Source organism: Myotis daubentonii, chromosome 3, assembly GCF_963259705.1.
Source record: "Myotis daubentonii chromosome 3, mMyoDau2.1, whole genome shotgun sequence".
NCBI classification, from domain to species: domain Eukaryota; kingdom Metazoa; phylum Chordata; class Mammalia; order Chiroptera; family Vespertilionidae; genus Myotis; species Myotis daubentonii.
In genome coordinates this window covers 50,567,469-50,589,009 of record NC_081842.1, presented here as the reverse complement: position 1 = coordinate 50,589,009, position 21,541 = coordinate 50,567,469, and the positions used below count along the sequence as shown (strand labels likewise).

General features: G+C 42.0%; 1 protein-coding gene across 6 annotated transcripts in view; it reads left to right on the top strand.

The window, feature by feature from the left end:
* The window catches only part of FGF12 (fibroblast growth factor 12), a 538,919-nt gene that overhangs the window by 263,114 nt on the left and 254,264 nt on the right, over positions 1 to 21,541 (top strand). The window contains exon 1 of one of the 6 annotated variants that reach the window (XM_059687388.1): positions 4,523 to 6,517. The exons of the other annotated variants lie outside the window; for them this stretch is intronic. Coding sequence (XP_059543371.1) covers positions 6,319 to 6,517 — 199 coding nt within the window. The 5' untranslated portion in view covers positions 4,523 to 6,318. Of the gene's footprint in view, positions 1 to 4,522; positions 6,518 to 21,541 lie in introns of those variants that run through there. 6 annotated transcript variants of the gene reach the window in all.

Genomic DNA, 21,541 nt, shown 5'->3' with positions numbered 1-21,541 from the left:
AGCTGCAGCGGCCCCGCGATCGTGGGCTCCGCTTTAGGCCCAGGCAAGGGACCCCTAGCTCCCGGGACTGCCAGCTTCGACCGTGCCCAGCTCCCATCGCTGGCTCCACCCCTACTTCCTGCTATCACTGGCCAGGGCGGCAAAGGCGCCTGATTTTCTGATCATGGCTGGGGGGCAGGGCAAAGGCGGCCCCAGGGCCGCCTTTGCCCTGCCCCCCAGCTCTTAGCTCCCCCCTGGGTTTCTGATCACTGTCAGTGGCAGGGGGCTTCTTCCTGCTTTCCCTTTTGCCTCCCTGCATTGTGCCTACATATGCAAATTAGCCCCCATCTTGTTGGCAGTTAACTGCCAATCTTAGTTGGCAGTTAACTGCCAATCATAGTTGGCAGTTAACTGCCAATCATAGTTGGCAGTTAACTGCCAATCATAGTTGGCAGTTAACTGCCAATCATAGTTGGCAGTTAATTTGCATATAGCCCTGATTAGCCAATGAAAAGGGTATCATCGTACGCCAATTACCATTTTTCTCTTTTATTAGATAGGATCACTCTTCTTTGAGCCTTGCAGCAGCCTACTTAGATAGGTACTACTAGTTTTATTTTCATTGGTCTATTTTTCAGATATGCTTTAGAGAGATTGAATAACTTGCCCAGTGGCATACAGCTAGTGGGTGACTAAGACCAGAGACAAATAAGATCATGATGGTATGCACTCAAAGCTTGCTGAGGGCAGAGAGAATATAGAGGTGTAGAGCTACCCTTAGTAACCAAAACAGAGCCTTGGATGCAATCTGTGCTCAGTTCAGAATTTGAAATGAATGACTACAGTGGTCCTAGTAGTTTGGTTTGGGAGTTGGAAGACATGGCCTATGAATAAGAGAAAGACTATTAAATAGTCTGTGTTTTGTCATTTTAAAATATGGAAAAGATGGGCCAGCAGGCATGGCTCAGTGGACTGAGTGTCGTCTCAAGAACCAAGATGTTGCTGGTTTAATTCCTGGTCAGGGCATATACCTGGGTTGTGGGCTCAAACCCTGGTAGGGGGCATGCAGGAGGCAGGCGATCAATGTTTCTCTATCATTGATGTTTCTATCTTCTTTCCCTCTTTCTCTAAAAAAATAAATCAATAAAAACATATTATTTAAAAATATGCAGAAGATGAAGACTGTCCATGTTTTTTTGTTTGATTGGAGGTCAGAAATATAAATGTAACTATCTAATTACCTTTCAATGTATACTGGCAACCTTCTCCAAAGTAATTAAAAATGTTTCCACCCATGATATCTCCAGAATTGTAAAGGGAAATTCTCAAGTTGTGCAAAGAAAGACAGTCTAAAAATCAAGGTATTATTGTCCCTCGGATATTCTCCTTTAAAATAACCTGATTGTTTTACCTAAATCATCAGTAGGCTGATTTAATTTCATTCCTGACCCCAAAATACAAATATATCAGAAGTGTCCTAGTAACCAAGGAGGAAGACTTATAAGATTTAGTGGCCCAGGTAAGAAAGTTATGAATTTCTGGATATAAAACAATTAAGTATTATTTCTGATCTCAATGGCCCTGTACATAGGTTCTACATAACTTCTTAAAATTCCCTTTGCTTACCCAGCCCCCCCCCCCCCCCGCCCCGCACATTGGGGAAATGGAATAATGATGTTGATGAAGACTTAAAGGGCTACACAGCTGAAAAGCACTGCGACAGTAGCTGCAGGAGTGCAGGGGGGAAAGTGAAGTCTTTGTTGTCTAATCACCATGTTCTTTTAATGGAGATCTAAAGACAGGAATGATGTCGCTCTCAAAAAGCTGACATTTATTGTTTTCGTTTTCTTCCTTAAATGCCTAATTCGATGCTGTCATGTCAAGACAGAGAGAACTTCAAACAGCCACTGTTACCTGCTTTTCCATCTTTCCCCCATCATTCTCTTCTATCTTATGACTGCTATAGTTGTTACCTGCTGCATCAAAACATGCTTATTTCTCGTAAACTCACAGAAAAAAATAAACTCAAAGATTAGATAATGCACATCCTCTTTCCAGGTCCCCTCCCCTTTTTTGAATGGAGGGAAGTAGGGGGCACTGTAATCTTGAAGAAAAGTGTTAGATTTTGAAAGTCTGAGTTTATTTCTTCCTTCTAATATTATCTTCCATATATATATATATATATATATATATATATATATATATATATATATATGTCACACACACACACACACACACTAAACTCTCAAACTCTGACACCTGAGGAACTTGTTAAAAACTCAAATTCCTGGCCTGGCTGGTGTGGCTCAGTGGTTGAGCCTGACCTATGAACCAGGGGGTCAATGGTTCAATTCCTGGTCAGGGCACATACCTGGGTTGTGGGCTCAATCCCCAGTAGGGGGTGTGTAGGAGGCAGCCAATCAATGATTCTCTCTCATCATTGATGTTTCTATCTCTCTCTCTCTCTCTCTCCCTTCTTCTCTGAAATCAATAAAAAATATTTTTAAAAAAACCATCAAATTCCAGGGTTCTATTCATAGAGATTTCAACACATTGTGAGAAATCATCAGGAACCTGCATTTTAAAAAGCATCTCAGAAAAATAGTATGCATTTTCTTAAAAAAAACCCACAACAACACAAAAAAACTACACTGTCATCATCTCTTTCACTCGTTTGGCATTTTCCAGTTTTCCAAATGCTTGCGCATACATATTTAGTTCTATGAGGTGGATGTTCGGAATGATTCTCACCATTTTGAGCATAAGAGAGAGACTCAGAGTTTAGCAATGATCTTCTCAAGGCCTCACCATACACCCACCTCTTGCTAAGATTTCTCACCTTAGCTGACCTTTTTCTTCTTGGGTGTTGAACTGAAAAAGGCAAGGAGCCCCGAAGCCCGCTAGTACTATCTGTGCCTGCCTTCCTCAAGAACGAGACAGGTCTTCTGGTAGCCAAGGAAGGAAAACAATTTTATCTGTGGAATGTGAACATTTGCCTATTTGGTCCAGTGCTACTTCGATCTTATTAATTTATCTTTATTGCTGAAAGTATTAATTTAAAATGATGAGCCCCCTTGCCCCACCCAGATGTACTATTAAAAATGTATTCACACATTTTTTTCTGTAATGTTAAAATGCCAAGTTCTCTGTCCTAATTCAGCCACACTAAACTACTGCAGGGGATCTCTGCTGCCCACTGACAGTTGGGATTCCCCCCTCTCGGACATCTTGCTATGGAATCTTCCTTCCAGCTGTCTGCCCCATAACCCCATCTGCCTGTGTTATGCCAGAGGTAGCATGAAAGGTCCAGACGCCCCCAGACACAGTAGGGTTGTTTGACATAGTAGTGCCTGGTCTAAACACTGTACAAACCTCAGTCCTTCTCACTGCCTAGGTGAATTTCTGGTAGGTCCACAGGTTTGTGACCACAGGCAGAGAAGAGAGTTCCTGGAGCCTCTCCTGGTCCCACATACATTTCCAGTAGCTTCCAGGGCCTGCATTTTCCTTGCCTTCTACTAGGTTGGTTCCAACATACACCTGTTTCTGCTTGGAAATCACCCATTTAATCTCGGGGCACTACCTTTGACACTTAGCCAGGTGTCTAAGGGGAGGCATTAGGGATATCTGAAGATAAGTTGAAGAGAGAACGTAAATGGAACTGATAGCCACTTTGAGACCTTGGCATGAATGGAAGGCGATGACTCCTTTTGCATTTCCACAATCTGGCATGCTGCACTTTAACTTGGGTGGCATGATCTCTGCTGCTGAGTTTTCTGTAATATCCAGCAGTCCCCACAAGCACTCCTAGAGACCCGATTGATTGCTCTCCAAAGCTGCTTGCTGACTGCCCTTGTCCACAGTCACCCTCTCACCTTACCTCCATCCTCCCTTGTGCAGGGTGCTCACTGGGTTCCTCATTCTAGGGAGTGAGCGTGTTTCACAACTTTACAGATAGAACCAAGAAATCTGGTTCAAAGGAAGGGAAAACCCTTTTCCTATTCCAGGATGAGCTAAACATGGGGCCCAACCTGGGGGCCCAAGAAAAACAGAATTCTACCTGCTCCGGATTATTGGAGAGAGCACTGCCTTCTTTCAGCTCCCACACCCTTAACCCCTTCCCTGCACACTCAGAGTCCTCCAAAGGGCATGGGGTGGTGTTTTCTCTTGGGGGAGGGACCGGACAGAGCCGACCCAAGCTGCAGTTACCTTGCTCTGCCTGAGGATTTCTCATCCAAACCTCAATCACGTAGGATTGCGTAGAGAGGAGAAAAGGGGAGAGACAGAAGACAGAGAAGGTAGAGAGGGGTGACAGGAAGGAGAGAAGGGAGTCTGGGAGCAGAGGGCGCAAGGCAGAGGAGGAGGAGGACCTGAGCACCCGGCTGGCTCTTTCTGCGCTCCTGGAGCCCGTCCCCCACCTGGCCCCACCTGGGCGCTCTGGAGCCTTCTGGCGGGTGGACAAGCAGCGCCGGAGGTACTCCCACCGCCACCGCTTTTGGTCCCGTCTCATGTCTCATCAGCAGTCGTCCCTGCATGGAGTTTCCGTCCCTGCACGGAGATAGTGCTCTAGCCCAGCAAGCAGAGCTCACTGGGAGGCGGTGAGAGCGCACGGGAGCTGTTTCAGCTCCCGGTGCCCAGAGCCCCAGCTCATGAATGAGAATCCACCCTGAGAGCCCCCTCCGGGGCCTGGGTCCCCAACGAAGGAAGCTCCCTAGCCCAAGGCTCTGAGCGGCTACCCGCGCAAGTTGGGCGAGTTGGCAGCAGCCCTCGCCTGCCTCCTGGCCGGTGGGGCCCCAGAGTCTGCGTCCGGCCTCAGGACCCTGTTGGACGCTCCGCCGCCTCCCGCAGTGGCCCCAGATGGCCCAAGGGCCCCGCCTGCGCCCCTGGCGCTAGACCATGGTGGGCAGCTCGGCCCGGAGCCGCAGCCACCTAGAGCCCAGGTCGCCGGCAGCCAGCCCCCGCCCCACCGGAGCGGACACGCGGGTGATCACAGCGCACCGGTTACTTCCTTCCTCAGCCGGGATGGGCCCCGCTGACTGAGCGATCAGCCTCCTGTCCGCCGGTAATCCCCATCGGATCTGCTGCCTGGGAGCCATCGATTGCCGGGGGTGCGAACCTGGGGCCGGCCTGGCGGAGATGACCTGATCCAGCTCGCCCGCCCGGGCACCTCCTCCTTCCTCTGCTCCCTCCGAGTCTGAGTCTGTGCCGAGACCGGCTCTGCTGCCTGCGGGAGGACCATGGCGGGGAGCTCCAGTTAAAGGCGTGTGGGCGCCCGCTGGAGAGGACACCTTCAGCATCGCTGCCTTTTGAGGGGGCTTATTCCAACGACTGAGTCATTCCAGATTTAGGATTCCCTAAATACTCACCGACTGTGCCCGTTTCCTGCCAGAAAGCCAGCGGAAAAGAAAGAGCACCCGGTCTCGGGACCCCGGTATCCCCGCTCCCGCGGGTTGCTCCCTGAGGAGTGCCTAGCCCTCGAGGATCTCCCTCCCTCCCTCCCTCCCTCTCTCTCCTTCCTCCCCAACCCCTCTTTCCCTCCCTCCGCCCCAGCCTCCTGCCCTCTTTGCAGCGCTGCTGGCTGGCGGGGAGTCCGCTCACCGCAGAGGTTCCTAGCTGCCCCCTCCCCGAGCCCCTGCCCTGCCTCCTGCTCACGGCTCCCACTGCGCGCCTCTCCGAATGTGAGAAAGGCGGCTGGAGCCATGCAGTTCTCAGACCTCACCCCGCCGGGAAGGACCTCCTCATCTCCAGAACTGCGGGCCGCAGGGAGTTAAATTGCTGCCTTGCTCGCCTTCTCTCTTGCGGTTGGTGGCTTGTTCTCGAAAGGAACGTTTTATTCACTTTTTAAGTATTGTCCACGGGGGCAAGCCTCCGTGGCTGGGCCAGACCCTGCTTTCTAACCGGGTTTTGTCTGATGTCTGTGTAGATAATACTTTGGACACCTTGCAACGCTTGCGCCTCTGCAACAGGGGCACGGCTGGTTGTTTCGCACATCTTTCTTCCCTTCCACTGGGTACTCTGAAGGCGGGGTGACCAACTCCCCAGAGCCCCTTGGACTCTGATCGCTCGGGGCGCACGAGTCTAGTTAGCAGGAAGGCCTGGGAGCGCCCCGCCCCCGCCCCCTCCGCCAGCTGTTGGGGGAAGTTTACATCTGGATTCTCACACGTTTTGGCGCTGCCGCCAGACTCTGATAAAGCTTGTGGGCGCGGGTTTTCGGAACTGCAGCCTTTTCAAACGTTAGCACTGCCTCCCGCGCCTCCAGGCCCCGAGGTCCTGCCCTAGCCCCCGGAGAGCAATCCTGAGGGCGCAGTGGAGCCCAGGGCCGGTGTCCCTCACTGAGCCGCTATGGCTGCGGCTATAGCCAGCTCCCTGATCCGGCAGAAGCGACAAGCCAGGGAGTCCAACAGCGACCGGGTGTCGGCCTCCAAGCGCCGCTCCAGCCCCAGCAAAGACGGGCGCTCCTTGTGCGAAAGGCACGTCCTCGGGGTATTCAGCAAAGTGCGCTTCTGCAGCGGCCGCAAGAGGCCAGTGAGGCGGAGACCAGGTCAGTAGAAACCCCGACAATAGGCTCCCCAGAGGCTGACACCCTCCTCCCCTTCCGCAAAACACCTGGGAACAGGCTGGGAAGGGAACCAGTATTCCCTTCCATTCTGGCCCCCCTTCTTTCTTAATTTTCAGACATCTGTCACCCTCTTTCAATTAACAGCTTCTTGTCCCATATTTGGAGAAACACCTTATACCTTGCTGTACCTGTGGTTTGCCTAGGATGAGAGTTCTGCACATGTAGCCTGTAGAATCCTTCAGCATACCTCCTCATTCATTTTTTCTCCATCCATTCATCCATCCATCCATCCATCCATCCATCCATCCATCCATCCATCACTTATATTACCTACTGAGAACCTAAGTATAAATAAGCCCTTTATCCCTATATCTCATCCTACTTAGCATATTTATGACTCATAATAGACCCTTAGTAGACATCAGACAAGCTTAAATTTATTCTTTTTCTAACTCTTTCTCCAGCAACACATGATACTGCGCCATTCAGATCTTCCTGTCAATGTCTCACCTCCCCATTTTCCCACATGCCCTTTCACATAGACCTGCTTTCCCTATGCTCTACCGCCAGCTACTCTCATGGTTTCCAAGGACTCTGCTCATGAACTTTCCTGCCCTGTTACTCCCATTGTTTGTACACTCACACTTACTTTTGCGACAGTAAGGGGGAAACATAGTATCTGCAGTTTGGTCGCAGGGAGGGGAAAGAAAACTTTAGACTTAGAGATTTCCTTGGCAGGCCTTTCTGAGGCTGATTCTCTTATTTGGCCCTTAATTCTAATGGCTGGTCCATAATGTGTGTCTGTTTACAAAGGGAAATTGGATCCCTGGAGTTTCAGAGTGATTGGTCCCAGCTTGAGAGAATAAAAGCAGAATTGCCCAGGTCTGTGCCTCCACCAGACTTTTTTGGTCCTCTGGGTGTGGCCTGCTGGGTCATTTATAATCTGCACATATTCTGTCCATACTGTGGGTGACTGAAAGGAAGTGCTGCCCAGAAAGAAAGCTTCCATTCTGTGATTAGTGGACTCGTTTACGTTGGATCTTTGCAACTCCGTGATGTTCTCCTGGGTTCCAGGAATGAGGCATATGGGCCAGGTTCAATTGGGGTGAGGAAAATGCCTGGAAAGTTTAGACAGTTGGGATTTAACAATTAATTTAGAAATTTGGGATTAAGTCTTGTGAAGAAGCCATCTCATCTCATTCTTCCATTAGATTGTCATGACATTATTTTCTTTGTAGTGGGCTCCTTTTCTTATTCTGTGATGTTGATAAAATAGTAAATTTCAGGAGTAAACCAAATCATTATGATCCCAAGGCAGGAGCTACTAAAGTCTCTGTTATTTTGCATCCAATTAATTTCATAAGTTGAAGCTTTATGCAAAAACCAGGGTTGCCTCTGCACAGCGAGTAATTTGCATTAGGGGAAAATAAACTCCCTGGTATTGTGCAGTGATCCTTTGGGGGCCATCTTCTCTCAGGGCTTATGTAGTCTACAAGGAACTTCAAGCCTCTGAATTCAATGTGATTCTTATGTCTCCGTCTCTGAAGTATGTTGTGCACTGTAGTTAGGACAATTACACGATATTTGTGAATAGATCCTACTCAGCCTCCTCAGTTCAAAACTAGCTAATAAAAATGACAGGTGGATTGTATGTATGAATGGATAAAGTAAACTCACCTCATCTTTGTTGAAGTTGATCTGCAGGTGAGCTGTTTGCATGGCTGACTTTTGCATAGGGAAATTGCTTCCTGTGGCCCTTTTCTTAGCATCTCATTAGAAAATAGAGAATTTGAGGGAATTGCTGAGTTTAATTTTTTCTTCAGTGTTCATTTAATCTGCTCCTCTTTTTCATCTACTTAGCATACATCTTGGCAGAGAAGATCCTGACTGGTGACTTCCTTTAGCAAAAGTGTCACAGTAATAATCTTGCAGAGAGATGACAATACCTGTTAAGACAGGCCCAATGCAAGGATGACATGCATGTATCTGTACACCAGGAACTTCGTTTGCTGCAGCTTAGCTTAGAAGAATGTGAGTGTGCGTTACCAGAAAGCTTTCTGGGAAGACAATGGTGTGCTATCATCTTTACTAAAAAAGCCAAATAATGATCTTCTGATTTGCTGGCAGCAACCATGATTCAGGTAACAGGGCATGAGACTATTTATAGGGAGATAGCACCTTCCACATCTCAATTTCAGAGAGGATTCTTTAACTGGATTGGGAGGAAGTTGCTAACCACCAGAAAGAAAAACTACTTGAGAGCACCTGTTTTATAAGGACTTTGATATTATGTTCAGTTAATATTTAAGTTATTCTTGAACTCACTAACCCATATCCTTGTGAACTTCAAATTGAATCACCAGTGGTCCCGTGGTCACATTCCATTGCCCAGACTTTCCAGGGATTGAGGCTGAGACAGTGAAACTGAGCTAAGTATTGAATGGGAAAGGCCACAGTTGTATATCTGATTTCAGGTCTGACACATTCAGTGTCTCTCAGTCTCTTGTCATAGCTCACCGAGTTTGATATGTCCAATATTGAAACTTGATAAATGCAGGGGGAGTACTGAAATTACACGGTGAAGGTCTCAGCTTTCAGAATCATGATGTTGCAGAATGAAAATGTGATGAGGACTGGCAGGGTGGACCTCACATCACACAGTTACAGGGCCATGGTTCACATCAGATACTTGGTGGATGTCATCCCTGGAGCACAATGTGATGGCTTACCCTGGGATTGTGTAGCAAAACTCTTGCTTATATGAGAAATCCTAGAGTCAGAGTTGGTGGTTTATACAAGCTTACACAGCTATACTGTGGCAAAATTGGGACTAGAACTAGATCAAATTGATTTTTCTTGCCTGTGCTCTTTGCAACACAACACAGGAAAAAAGTAAGATGAAGAACTAGGTGTCCTCTCTCAAAGGATGGGAATAATTTTGTGTATTTTTTTTTTTACCATTAGGAATTGTTGTTCTGTTAATATTGTTGTTTTTACTTTTTAATAGATTTTTTTGAGAGAGAGAGAGAGAGAGAGAGAGAGAGAGAGAGAGAGAGAGAAACATAGCTATGAGAGTGCAACATCAATCAGCTGCCCCTTGCAAGCCCCCTTTCAGGGATCTAGCCCTGACCAGGAATCAAACTGGTCATCTTTCTGTGCAAGGGATGCCCAACTAACTGAGCAGCACTGACCAGGGTATTATCATTATTATTTTGTAATTAGAACAGGAAAAGGGTGGGATAGAGGAGGTTACTTGTAGAGGGAGACATAGGTTAAGTCAGGCAATTGGGTTCTAAAATGACCATCCTATAGCTAGCATGCATTATAGAAGTGAATCCAATAGTGAAGACATACATCCAGCATAGGAATAGTTAGCTCCCTAGGCATTGTGTGGGCTGTAGCTCTTTCAAAATGAAATGTTGAAGACTGTAAGCTGGCAAGTTGGCTGAGGTCATTGAACCATAAAAAAGCCTTTAGAACATTTCTCTTTGTTCACTTTCCAATATAGGAAGAAGCATGCAATGGTCATTGTTTGAGTCATTATGTATGTGTGAAATACCTGTATAAGCCAAGCCAGCTAGAATATTTTCTTAAATGTTGATACTACTTAATTTGCTATATCTCGCCTATTAGTGCTTCCATGTGAATTACATAGCTTATTTGTTTCCTATATTTATTTTACTTTTGAATAGAAATACAAATGATTGACTTCAAAGTATTTGTTTTGACTGAGAAGTTACTACAGATAATGGCTAGCACTCACAATGAAAAGAAGGGTGTTGATAGAACCTCTGAATGTTGGCGCTGCCATGAACCTTGGATGGAGGTCATCCAGTGTCACTCTTTCATTTTTCAAATGAATGCCTTTCTGGAAAGTACAGAGTAACTAGACAAACCGAAATCTGTGTATTTGAAGTGATTTTGTGTTTTTATTATTTTCCTATAAAATTTAATTTCTCCCCTCAAATTAGAGCATTAAAAAACTCAGCAATCAGAAAATTCATTGGCTAAGTAAATTACATATTTTTCATAAATGAAGTATTTGGCTTTATATGCTCCTCCCTTTTTAAAAGTGATATAGTATATTGCCCTGGCTGGTGTGTCTAAGTGGGTTGGAACGTTATCCCAGACACCAAAAGGTCGCAGGTTTGATTCCCTGTCAGGGCACTTACCTAGGTTGTGGGTTTGTTCCTAATTGGCGCATGTACTGAAGACAACCTGTCCATGCTTCTCTCTCACATCAAAGTTTCTCTCTTTGTCTTTTCTGCCCACCCCCTTCTCTTCTCAAAAAAAAAATAAAAATCAGTAAGCATATCCTTAGGTGAGGATTTAAAAAATACATATAAATATAGATGGTGTAGTATATTTACACTGAGTGGATGCAATAAATCCAAGAATATATTATAATTTTATTGCTTTTCATTGTCTATTTTTTCTGAGTTTTTGTTTCTACTGTAATAAAATTATGGGTACGCAAAATATTTTAGTATTATTCCAACTTGTATTGGTAAATGTATAGTATTTAATAGCACACTCATTCAACTTTTTACTATCAAATACATCCTTTTTTTAGATAGAAAATCGAAACTTCAAGAAGAAAACTGATGAAAATGGGGAAATGATGCTTACTCATGTTATTTATGGAATATAAATTAGATTTTTATAACTTGAAATAATTTTGGCTCATATACACATCAAGAATAGATTCATATGACAAGTGATATTTTACATGAGTAGCAAGCACTTTTATTGCATTTTCTCTTTTAAAAGTGTGACTCCTGTCTGAACTACAAAGTCAGTATAATTAAATATTTGTCTTGCTGTCTGTTTAAAAATAACAACAAAAACCACACTTTTCTCTTCAGAAACCCACTCTAGGGTTTAAAATGATGTTTTGCATGTATTTTTAAATCCTTTTTTCTACAGTAGTGCATCTTCATCAACAAATTATGTTTCCATTGTAAGAACACTATAAAATAGCAGGTACTGTGGTCTCTCCACCTCTCTCCCCCCCCCCTTTTTTTCTTTTCTCTGATCCCACAAAGATCTCATCAAACCATAACTCAGGATTAAGTCTTTAAAGTTTTAATGAAGTTGATATTCTTGAACAGAAATAGAAAAACAATTTGCTGGAAATGAGGCAGTCTTTGTATTTGAAGAAGCAAGAGGAATATTCTTGTAAGACCTTTAGAAATGAAAGCTTTGTGTCATAAGATTATATTTAAAAAAATACTGGGCTTACTAGGATCACACCACTTTGCTTTTGTTCTAGGTGAGAACATATTTATGCACAGATATTATATACAATGTTGATGTGGTTAGGAAAATTTGTTAATAGTGATTTTTTTTCTTATCTCTTTCTTGAGTGCTTCAACAGAATATATATTTGCTATATATATTTTCCTTCTGGAATTATAATATAGAAGGTGTCCCCCAAAATATATACACACTTTGAATGATTATAAGGTCAGTGTTTATTAGCATACAGTTCATTTTCAAAATTTAAAATAATCTACAGAATTGAATAATTTATTTTGTCAATGCCTGTTTTCAAACTGATGACCATTCTGATCCAAGCACTGCTGATACGGGAAGCAATGCAATAGCAAACATCAAGAATCATTTCGTTCGGTATTTGTGCACCCTCAATTCTTTGGCTGTTGCCAGTTTAGTTTTGTACCATAAACTTTCTCTTTTATGTATCCCAATAAAGAAAAGTTTAGCGGCACTTTAGGATAAATTTTCCTTGTTCAAAGCTACGTCTGCTCTCACCCATTATTTCAAATCATTTCAACCTGAGAAGGAGTGAAAATTAAGTGAGTTATCAGCTGTTAAAGTGTGTATACATTTTTTGACACCCTATATTTGATGAAGACTCTGAAAGACAGACTCATTAAACATAGGGGACCCCTGTAATATACTGCATTTTGGGGTTCCATTCACAGCTTACCAGTCACACTGCAGAGCTTTACTTGTTGCCCAAAAGGAAGATGCGCCTCATCTAAAGGGCTCTGATTCTGAGGCCACCTCCTAAGAGTCTCTGAGGAGGAGCCTTGGGTGCAAAATATCTGAAAATTAATCATGTATAATAATAGCTCCTACAATAGAGACCATTATAAACTTTTGAACAATAATAGATACAGAGGCAGAGCTGCCTCAAACAGATTGTCAAACTGCAGCAGGAAGGCCGGGGAGGGTTGGGGGGCAGGAGGTAGTGGGGTAAGAGATCAACTAAAGGACTTGTATGCATGCATATAAGCATAACCAATGGACATAAGACACTGGGTGATAGGGGAGGCTAGGGGACTGTCTAGGGCGGGGGGATAAAATGGATACATATGTAATACCCTTTGTAATACTTTAAGCAATAAAAAAAAAAATAAAAAATAAAAAAAAAATCCTAAAAAAAAATAAAAAAAAAATAATAGCTCCTAAATATAACAACTATAACAACTGACTACTGAATGACATCAGGATGTACAGTTTCTTCACAGTTTTTTGTGCCTTTTATATTTTATATTTTTGTTTGTTTTGAATTTTTATTTATATTTTACTCATTTCTTTTTAAAATTAAATTTATTGGGATGAAATTGGTTAATAAGATTATGAGTTTTAAGTGTACAATTCTATAATACAGCACTGTATAGTGATCCACTGATCCTTTGTCCCATCTTTGAAATGAGAAAACTCAGCTAAGTGGCAGAAAGACTTGTTTCAGGTTCAAGGAGTCAGGAACTGGCTAAGCTGTGCCATGACACCCAGCCCCCACACTGCGGGTCATCTGTCTTTATCTTCCACCACCTTTAGTAAGAAGGCTGAATCTGAAGATCTCACTTGTTTCACAACGGAAATTGTTGTTGGGGGGAATCCAGTGAAGAGTTCAAGGAATTGTGGAGTGTGATGACACATTTGCTTTGCTGTGTGTCTGATCTAGAGCCTCCAGAGGGTGTCTCAAGTGGGGAGGAGGGGGGAAGAGGAGACTCATCAAAGTCTTCAGGCCAGAACTGAAGAAACAGCACTGAGGCTATGTTGTTATGTGCTGGTGCCAAGCACCTGGCTGACAAGTCTCTCTCTGCATGCCAGAGGCCTTAGAGCTATCAAGAGGTGCCACTTGGGGCACCTAAGCACTTGTTGTGAGACTTGGGTCCAGAGGGGCAGACTTTCTTGACTGTGAACATAAACAATGACCTCAGATGTTTTTTAAAGTAAAGAGGTTAATCCCAGGGTCAGGAGAGCTCTGTAGCATTTAATTTTTTTTTTTAATTTCTGTTTAAGTGACAGTGTACTAGAGCAATTAAATACATGGACTTTGGTGTGGAATCTGAATTCAAATTTTGGAAATAGTATTTGTAAGAACATTAGACAAGCTTCTTAATATCTCTGAGCCTCAGTTTGCTGGTTTCTAAAATGAAGATATTTCTAGCATTTAGTGAGAAAATGTCCCTCTGAGTAAAAGGTTATCTAATACCCAATTCCAATGGAGGAGGGGTGGGGCAGTTCCCACACCAACAGAACTACTCAGACACCAGCTGTGAGTCTTACAATGAAGATAGTGTCAGATTCCATAGGTTCAAGGCTCAGTCCCACAAGGCAACTCCCCCTGCCCCAATCAGACACCTTTCCCAAGTCTAGGCTGTCACCTGTGTTCTAACTAACTATGAATTGGACCATCTCCTTAAACTTCAGAAGCTAGTTGCAAGTTCAGGTTGTTGCCTCTACTTCTGACCCAGTGGTTATAAATTAGAGGTTCCCATGAATCCCTCCTCAGGTTCAGGTAATTTGCTAGATTGGCTCACAGAACTCAGAGAAGCATTTCACTTGCTAGATCATTCCTTTACAATAAATGAATATAACTCAGGAAGAGCCAGGTAGAAGCGATGCTTTGGGCAAGGTATGGGGGTAAGGTGTGGAGCTTCCATGCCCCTCCAGGAGCCCTACTCTCCACAGATCTCTTAGTACTCACCAACCAGGAAGCTCTTTGAACTTGTCCTTTTTGGGTTTCTATGGAGGCTTCATTACATAAGCATGATTGAATCACTGGCCACTGGTAACTGATTCAACCTCCAGTGCCTCTTCCTTGAGCTGTGGGGTGGACTGAAATTCCAACCTTTTCATCACTTGGTTCTCCTGGCAACTAGCCCCTATCCTTAGTTTTGGTCCAAAAATCACCTAATTAATATAATAAAGACATCCTACCACTGTCATCACTTAGGAAATTCCAAGGGTTTTAGGAGCTCAGTGCCAGGAACAGGGATGAAGACCAAATCTATATATACTTCTTATCAATCACATGAGGAAATTATTTAAACTGAGTTCTGAAGGATGATGTAAGCAAAGAGGATGGAAGAATGTTCAAGGCAGAGAGAACAACTTGCATGAAGATCAAGGTGAGAAAGAGTTCAGTGCTTTTGAGGAAATTGAAGGACAGCTTGAATAATGAGAGCAAGGGGCACAGGTGACGTTGGAAAGATTGCCAAGGGCATAGTTGTGCAGGAGCTTAAAATCCTTTGGAGGGATTTCAAATTTTAATCTAGGATTCAAAGAAGAGTTAGAAGTAGGGGGATGATATAATGTGACTTGGATTTTTAAATAAATGCTATGGCTTTGGACCGGAGAATGGGTTGCAAGGGAGCTCTAATAAAAGCAAGGGAATCAAAAAGCTTGGGGGCAACAGTCTGGGTAAGCAGTTCTCAAAGTGTGGTACAGAGGTTCTGGGGGCAACTTGCAAACCTTTCAGTGTGTCCACAAGGTCAAAACTATTTTCATAATAACTTTTAATAATAATAACTTTTAATAATAATAACTTTTAATAATAATAATAATTATTTTTTACTCATTCTAAGTATTTATTGGAATTTCCAGAGACCCTATGATATACCCACAATCTAAAAGGGCTATTCTAATTTCCCTCCTTTTTCAACCATATATCAGGTTACATTTTCATACTTAAACCAAAACAAAGTATAGCAGGAGATTAAATACAGAAGCAGACTTGAGAATCTAGTTGATTTCTATTGTCAGAGACTTACAAACATATAAATTGCTTTTCACTCATTTTTTTCTTGTTTTGGAAAATAAGACATTTTGTTTCATTAAAACATGATATTACAGTTAACATTTAATTGGCTTATAATTTTTATTAAGATATAATTGACATAAATAGCATTTCATATGTTGTAGCTCATATACCAAAAATAATGATTCTGCCCAGCTGGTGTTGCTCAGTGGTTGAGCATCGACCCTTGAACCAGGAGGTCACTGTTCAATTCCAGATCAGGACACATCCTCAGATTGCTGGCTTGATCCCCAGTAGGGGGTGGGCAGGTGGCAGCCTCTCAATGATTCTCTCTCATCATTAATGTTTCTGTCTCTCTCCGTCTCCCTTCCTCTCTGAAATCAATAAAAATATGTATTATAAAAAAATAATGATTCCATTTATTAATGCCTTTAATGAATGGAATAATTATTTATGATGCAAGGAACACATTCATGAGGCCTAGAAACTGTGTACACCAATTTTAGTTATAATGATGATTCCTTCCTTTTGCTTATTGTTAAATCTTTCAAGTGTTTAATGGTGTCCAAAACCTGAACACCTATGTGATATGCCTGTGTGCCTCATCTTCCTAACTATCATGCTGGTTCCTAAGGACAGGACCTGTGCCCTGTTTCTCACTAGATTCTCTGTGCTTAGCATCCTGCTTGTGTCACTGCAGGTCCTCCATCACTGGTAAATAAATGAGTAAATGACAAGCCGACTCAGTGAATCATCCTTTTACAGCAAGAGGAAGAGGATTCTTACTAGTAAGTTAGTGTCTCCAGTTTTCATGTGAGGATGCTGAGGTCTAGCAAGCCTGGAGCTTCCCAAGAGCTTCTCAAGTTCATGAGACTAGTTCAAAGTAGATTCTGGGTTTGAACTCAGGCTTGTTTTTCCTAATCTGCTTGTTTTTATACTCTGCCAGCACTGGAAAATGGACCTCAGTTTCTTTCTATGAAAAACAGGAAAACTATATTAAAGGATATCGAAGGGCCTTCTTAGCATGAAAAGTCAATAAAATAGCCCCCTCTCCCAGGAGACACACTCATGACGAGAGACATGAAATACTCATCTGCTTCCTGCTTCCTACTTACAAAGGAAGTATAACATTTTTTCCAAGTCTGCTGTTTAGGATGTTCCCAATTGTATTCCATGGTTTAATGACCTGCAATGTACTATTAAACATGTCTTTGTCTAATATATCAGTCTTATTTCTTTTGACCTCAATTTAGGTCTATTCTCTTCCTTCAAGGATTAGTAATTAAATCCAACATGCTTTAGTGTTTTAGACATTTTTAAGCCTAAAATAAAAAAGGGATTAACACAAAGTGTCAAAGAGATTCAGGAGAGAAAAACTATGAGATTGTTCAAGTTATTATACAAGGAAAATAACTAATAATGTCTAGAATATATATTGTTATTGCTACTAGTGATATAAATGTTATATTTTAATTTGGGAATTCAAAAGATGACCCTGATTTCCTTCACAGTGCCCTACAATCAGCTAATACCCCTCAAATAATTAAAAACCTGGGATAAAATTTAAATAAGTACTAAAAGCAGGGAACCTTATTCAAATTTCCTGGTTAGAATAAGTGTCAGATTCTGTTTTGAGATAAATAGCTCTAGATGAGTTGTCCATATAATATTCATTCCACTTGTGATGTTATGTTGGGGAGAAGACTTTAAGAAAGGATAGCCACCCAAAATCACCTTAAGAGGCTAGAACAGAAAAAAAGGTTGGTTAGTGTATGAGAAATTAATATAAACTGATGGCAAATAAGAAAAATCTCCAATTCCAAGGAAATGTAAGTTACTGTGGAGAGAGTTAAAGCTGTGGTGTTGTCATGTTTTATTGCTTTAAAGGAAGACTGCCATGGATTTTTTGCAACCGGAGCATAGCCATGAGGAGGTGGGCAATTAGTATAAGAGGTGATGGCCTAGAGACTCTAGAAGCTCAGAATTTTAGGAAAGGAAGTTACATTGAAGAAACACGTTTCCTCTACAGTCCTCTTTCTGTGAGATATCCCATTGGAGCTTGGAGAAGATTTACCTTCTCTTCTGGAACAGTAGAGAGGGTTCCTGTTTGCCTCCTTGCTGAACCTGTCTTTCCCCAACAGGTCCCAGGGCTGAACCATTATTCTCCACAGCTTTTGCTCAGCCAAGTAATTGGCAGCATCTTAGCTGGGCTGCCTCCACATTCTGCAGCTATGGTATCCTGAGAGGTCTGCAGACTCCTTTCTCTTTACCTACAGGTCACGAGGAAAGCAGCACCAAAGAAGAGAGTCACTTTAAAATAATGCTTTTCCTAGCGTTTACAAAAAATTCCCTTCTTTGAGGTGTTCATAAGCTGCATTTCTGGGTTACTATTGGGCTTCTATAATTAGAGTTCCATTAATATAGTTCTGTTAATGGGTCCACTGTCTTGGTTGGGAACCTGAAGTTGGAGATTCCAACTGGCTGGTGTGGCTCAACTTATGAACCAGGAGGTCACAGTTTGATTCTGGTCAGGGCACATGTCTGGGTTTCAGGCTCGATCCCCAGTGTTGGGTGTGCCGGAGGCAGCTGATCAAGGATTCTCTGTCATCATTGATGTTTCTATCTCTCTCACCCTCTCCCTTCCTCTTTGAAATCAATAATAAAAATAATATTTAAAAAATATGGAGGTTCCTTGGCCTTCTTGTTACTTGCACCTAAACCACACTCCTGCCCACTCTCTTTCTCAAGCTCGGCAACCACTTTCAGTCTGAAGCTTGTTTCCATGGAGCCGGTGGGGGAGGCTGGTGAGGCTGGAGAGCAGCAAGCTTCATGCTCCTTGATTCATTATTTGAATGCAGACAATGCCTACAATTTTTACTAAAAATTCCTGTTAGAATTGGCACTTTAAGACTTTGCCTCATGCCATTGCATATATGCACTTGAGAATGAATATCTGTGACCTCAGCCTTGAAAGGTCCACCTAGTGGGATATACAACTTAATGTGTGGTGGGTTTGAATTGGAAAACTCAGGGCTCATTATAAACACTTACCTTCTGGAGGGGGAACTGAGGAACTGAGACAAGGTGTAAGTTAGATTATCCCACTGGGAAAGGAGAGCAAGCACTGGAACTTAGCATAAGCCAATGCCTTACTGCTACGCCACAGCTGTCTCTCCTGGGACATTGTGAGATGCTGGTAGCAAGATCTATTCATCCATTTTTGGTCTTGAGCAATTGAAATGTGGGTAGTCCCCTTTAAATATCTGTAGTCAAGTTAATATTGCCAGACATTTATCAAATATTTGTTTGTCGTGTGCTTGGGAACAGGATACAGCAAGAATGAGGTAGTCCCTGTTTTTTTCCTGTGGGGCAGTATATAATTAAGATTTGCTAACTCTGGCCAGATTTGTTTTACTATGTCCCAAGTTGTAGTTTTGCTGTGTTCTTTTGGAAAGTTTCTCTTTTAATGTCTATATTTCAAGAAAAACAATAATTCCTTTGTTTAAAAAAAATTAGCCACAGTCTGTCTTTTAAAAATACATGTATGCATTTAAGGCCTGGCTGGGAGCAGGCTGTTTTAAGATATATTATCAACATGAATAGGCTGCACAATGAAGTTTTTTTTTTCCTCCACCCCTTCTCTAACCAACGCTCTAGCCACCCCAGCCTTGTTGACATTCATAGGACATTTACTGCATCTCTCCATTTCACTTCCTTTAGTTTGCAGTTGTTTCCACCAGGAAGGCCCTTAACCGCCACACCTAGTTTGACTTACCCAGACAAAGCCCCTCATTTAATCACCCTGCTGCAGTCCTGCCTGCGCATTGTTCGAAGCCCAGCTCAACTCCAGTCTCTTCTGCCAGATCTTCTCAGATCCTCCCAAGTAGAATAAATCACTGCCTGCCCTAGGCTCCATTTGGCTTTGTAACCATATTCTCTGCAGTTCAGTCTGTTTTGTGTTGTAATTAGTGTATAAGTGCATGTCTCTGCCTTTGGAGTGTGAGTTCCCGGAGGAAAAGGATTCTATCATTTCCATGCTTTCTACATAGTAGGTGGTCAGAAATAGCTCTTTAAAATGAAATGAATTCTGCCCACGGCATCAGTACTAGTCAAGCTCCCAGGGAATTTCTGCCCAAATATGAACATGCTGAGCAAGAAAAGGAATTAGTGTATGAGGCTAATATTCATTTACTTGCATTTGATATTAAAGTACCAAAATATCATGAATCCATTTCATTTGACTTATAGCCAGTAGATAAATAGAATCTCATGCCTTCCCTTCCTCCCCAACCTAACTTCCACTTGCAAGCCCTGCTTCACTCAGTATATCTTTCTCTTTCTCAGCAGAGTGAGTAGTTATGAAGGGAATGCTCTATGGGAATGCTCAAAGAGGGAGCATCTGTATATTAATTGATGTCTTTACCCCAGAAACCCAGGGAAAATGAGTGGTGTACCAATGTGAGAAAGGGCCCATTTCTATTTTGAATGGCTTTGGTTTCTTAACATTGGGTTAATGATAAATAACCTTTGCCATTGATTTCAAATTCAACCATGCCTGGTCCTTACATTTACAGTTGAAACCAACAAGTCATTTTAGTATTAAATACCCTTGAGGGAACATACTCACTCTGGTTTTACTTTCCTTGGTAAAGCTCCAAGTGATAGGGGAATACAGTATTGATTGGGTCTAATGAAAAAGCTTTTTTTCCTGTCAACTCTTTATTACCTCATTGGCTTTTCTTCTTTCCTCTTCTCTTACTCGGAAAGCTATTGATAGCACCTTTGAGTAAGTCTTCGGTGTATGCTACAGTCCTCTGTGTTCATTCTATCGCTTACTTTGAAATCTAGCCTTTTTCTTGAGAAAATATGAACAAACAAGGCCTTTGATTCAGTCTCAGGTAATAGTGTTATAGAAATAACATTGGACTTGAAGGCAGAGTCTTTTTGACCTTGGGGAAGTCCCTTCAGTGTAATTTTCTCATTTTCAGAATAAATATCAGATGGTTTCTGAGATTTCTTTAAGCTTTATCATTCTTGATGTATATTTCTGGTATTAAAACTTGTAGAGGAAAAGTGTTTGGATTTTAAGGTATCTGCATGCCGGATATAATAAGATAGCATAATAATATGTTGGATATGAAATTCTAGAAGATTTGACAAGTATATGAATTGGAATAGCAAAAAAAATTAACAAATATATTTTTGTTTAACTTCTCTCTCCTATATTTCTTGTTTGTTCTTAGATCCTTTAATCTAATTGAACACAAATGGACTGTATTTCTAAATTTTCCTTGTATTATTTAGTTTTTAGCATTTCATTGTGCATTCAATGTAGACTATTACATAAATTTGAACTTCAGCACTGAATTGATTTAATAAGATGGTGGAGCCATATTCTGTTCTGTTTACTTACTATTGCAGCTTCAAGATAACATAGCAATACAGAATAGACAGCAAAAGGAATCATGTGATATTGAGTGAAAGTTGAAGTATTATTTTTGGATAAGCTAATATGAAATGTGTTTCACAACAAATTTAAATTAAACAGTGGAAATCTGGTATGCTATAGGGTGCCATAAGAATTGGATTAATAGTACAGAGGAAAGTCATGCCTTAATTATCAGGTGTTTAGATTTCCCAGACCTTGGTATACACCTTATTGACATATTTTCCACCAATACATTATCAATAAAGGAAGATACTGAATATTACTCTTATCATACTCTTAAGAGTCATTACATTTATATTATGGACAGTTGCTGAAGTTTAATTGTGCCCAATAATGATAAAATCACATGATTTAGAAAGGAGCAATATAATAAAAATATTGCCTAAAATGTGATTTTAGGGTTTCTGTGAGTTTCATTCATGTATAGTATCTGTTCTTATGGATATTATTGGTATTCAACCTTTCTCATTTTTAGTTTTTTCCATTTTTTATTTGTGCAATATGGTGACAATATACATAGGGGGAAATTCAGTTTTATCTT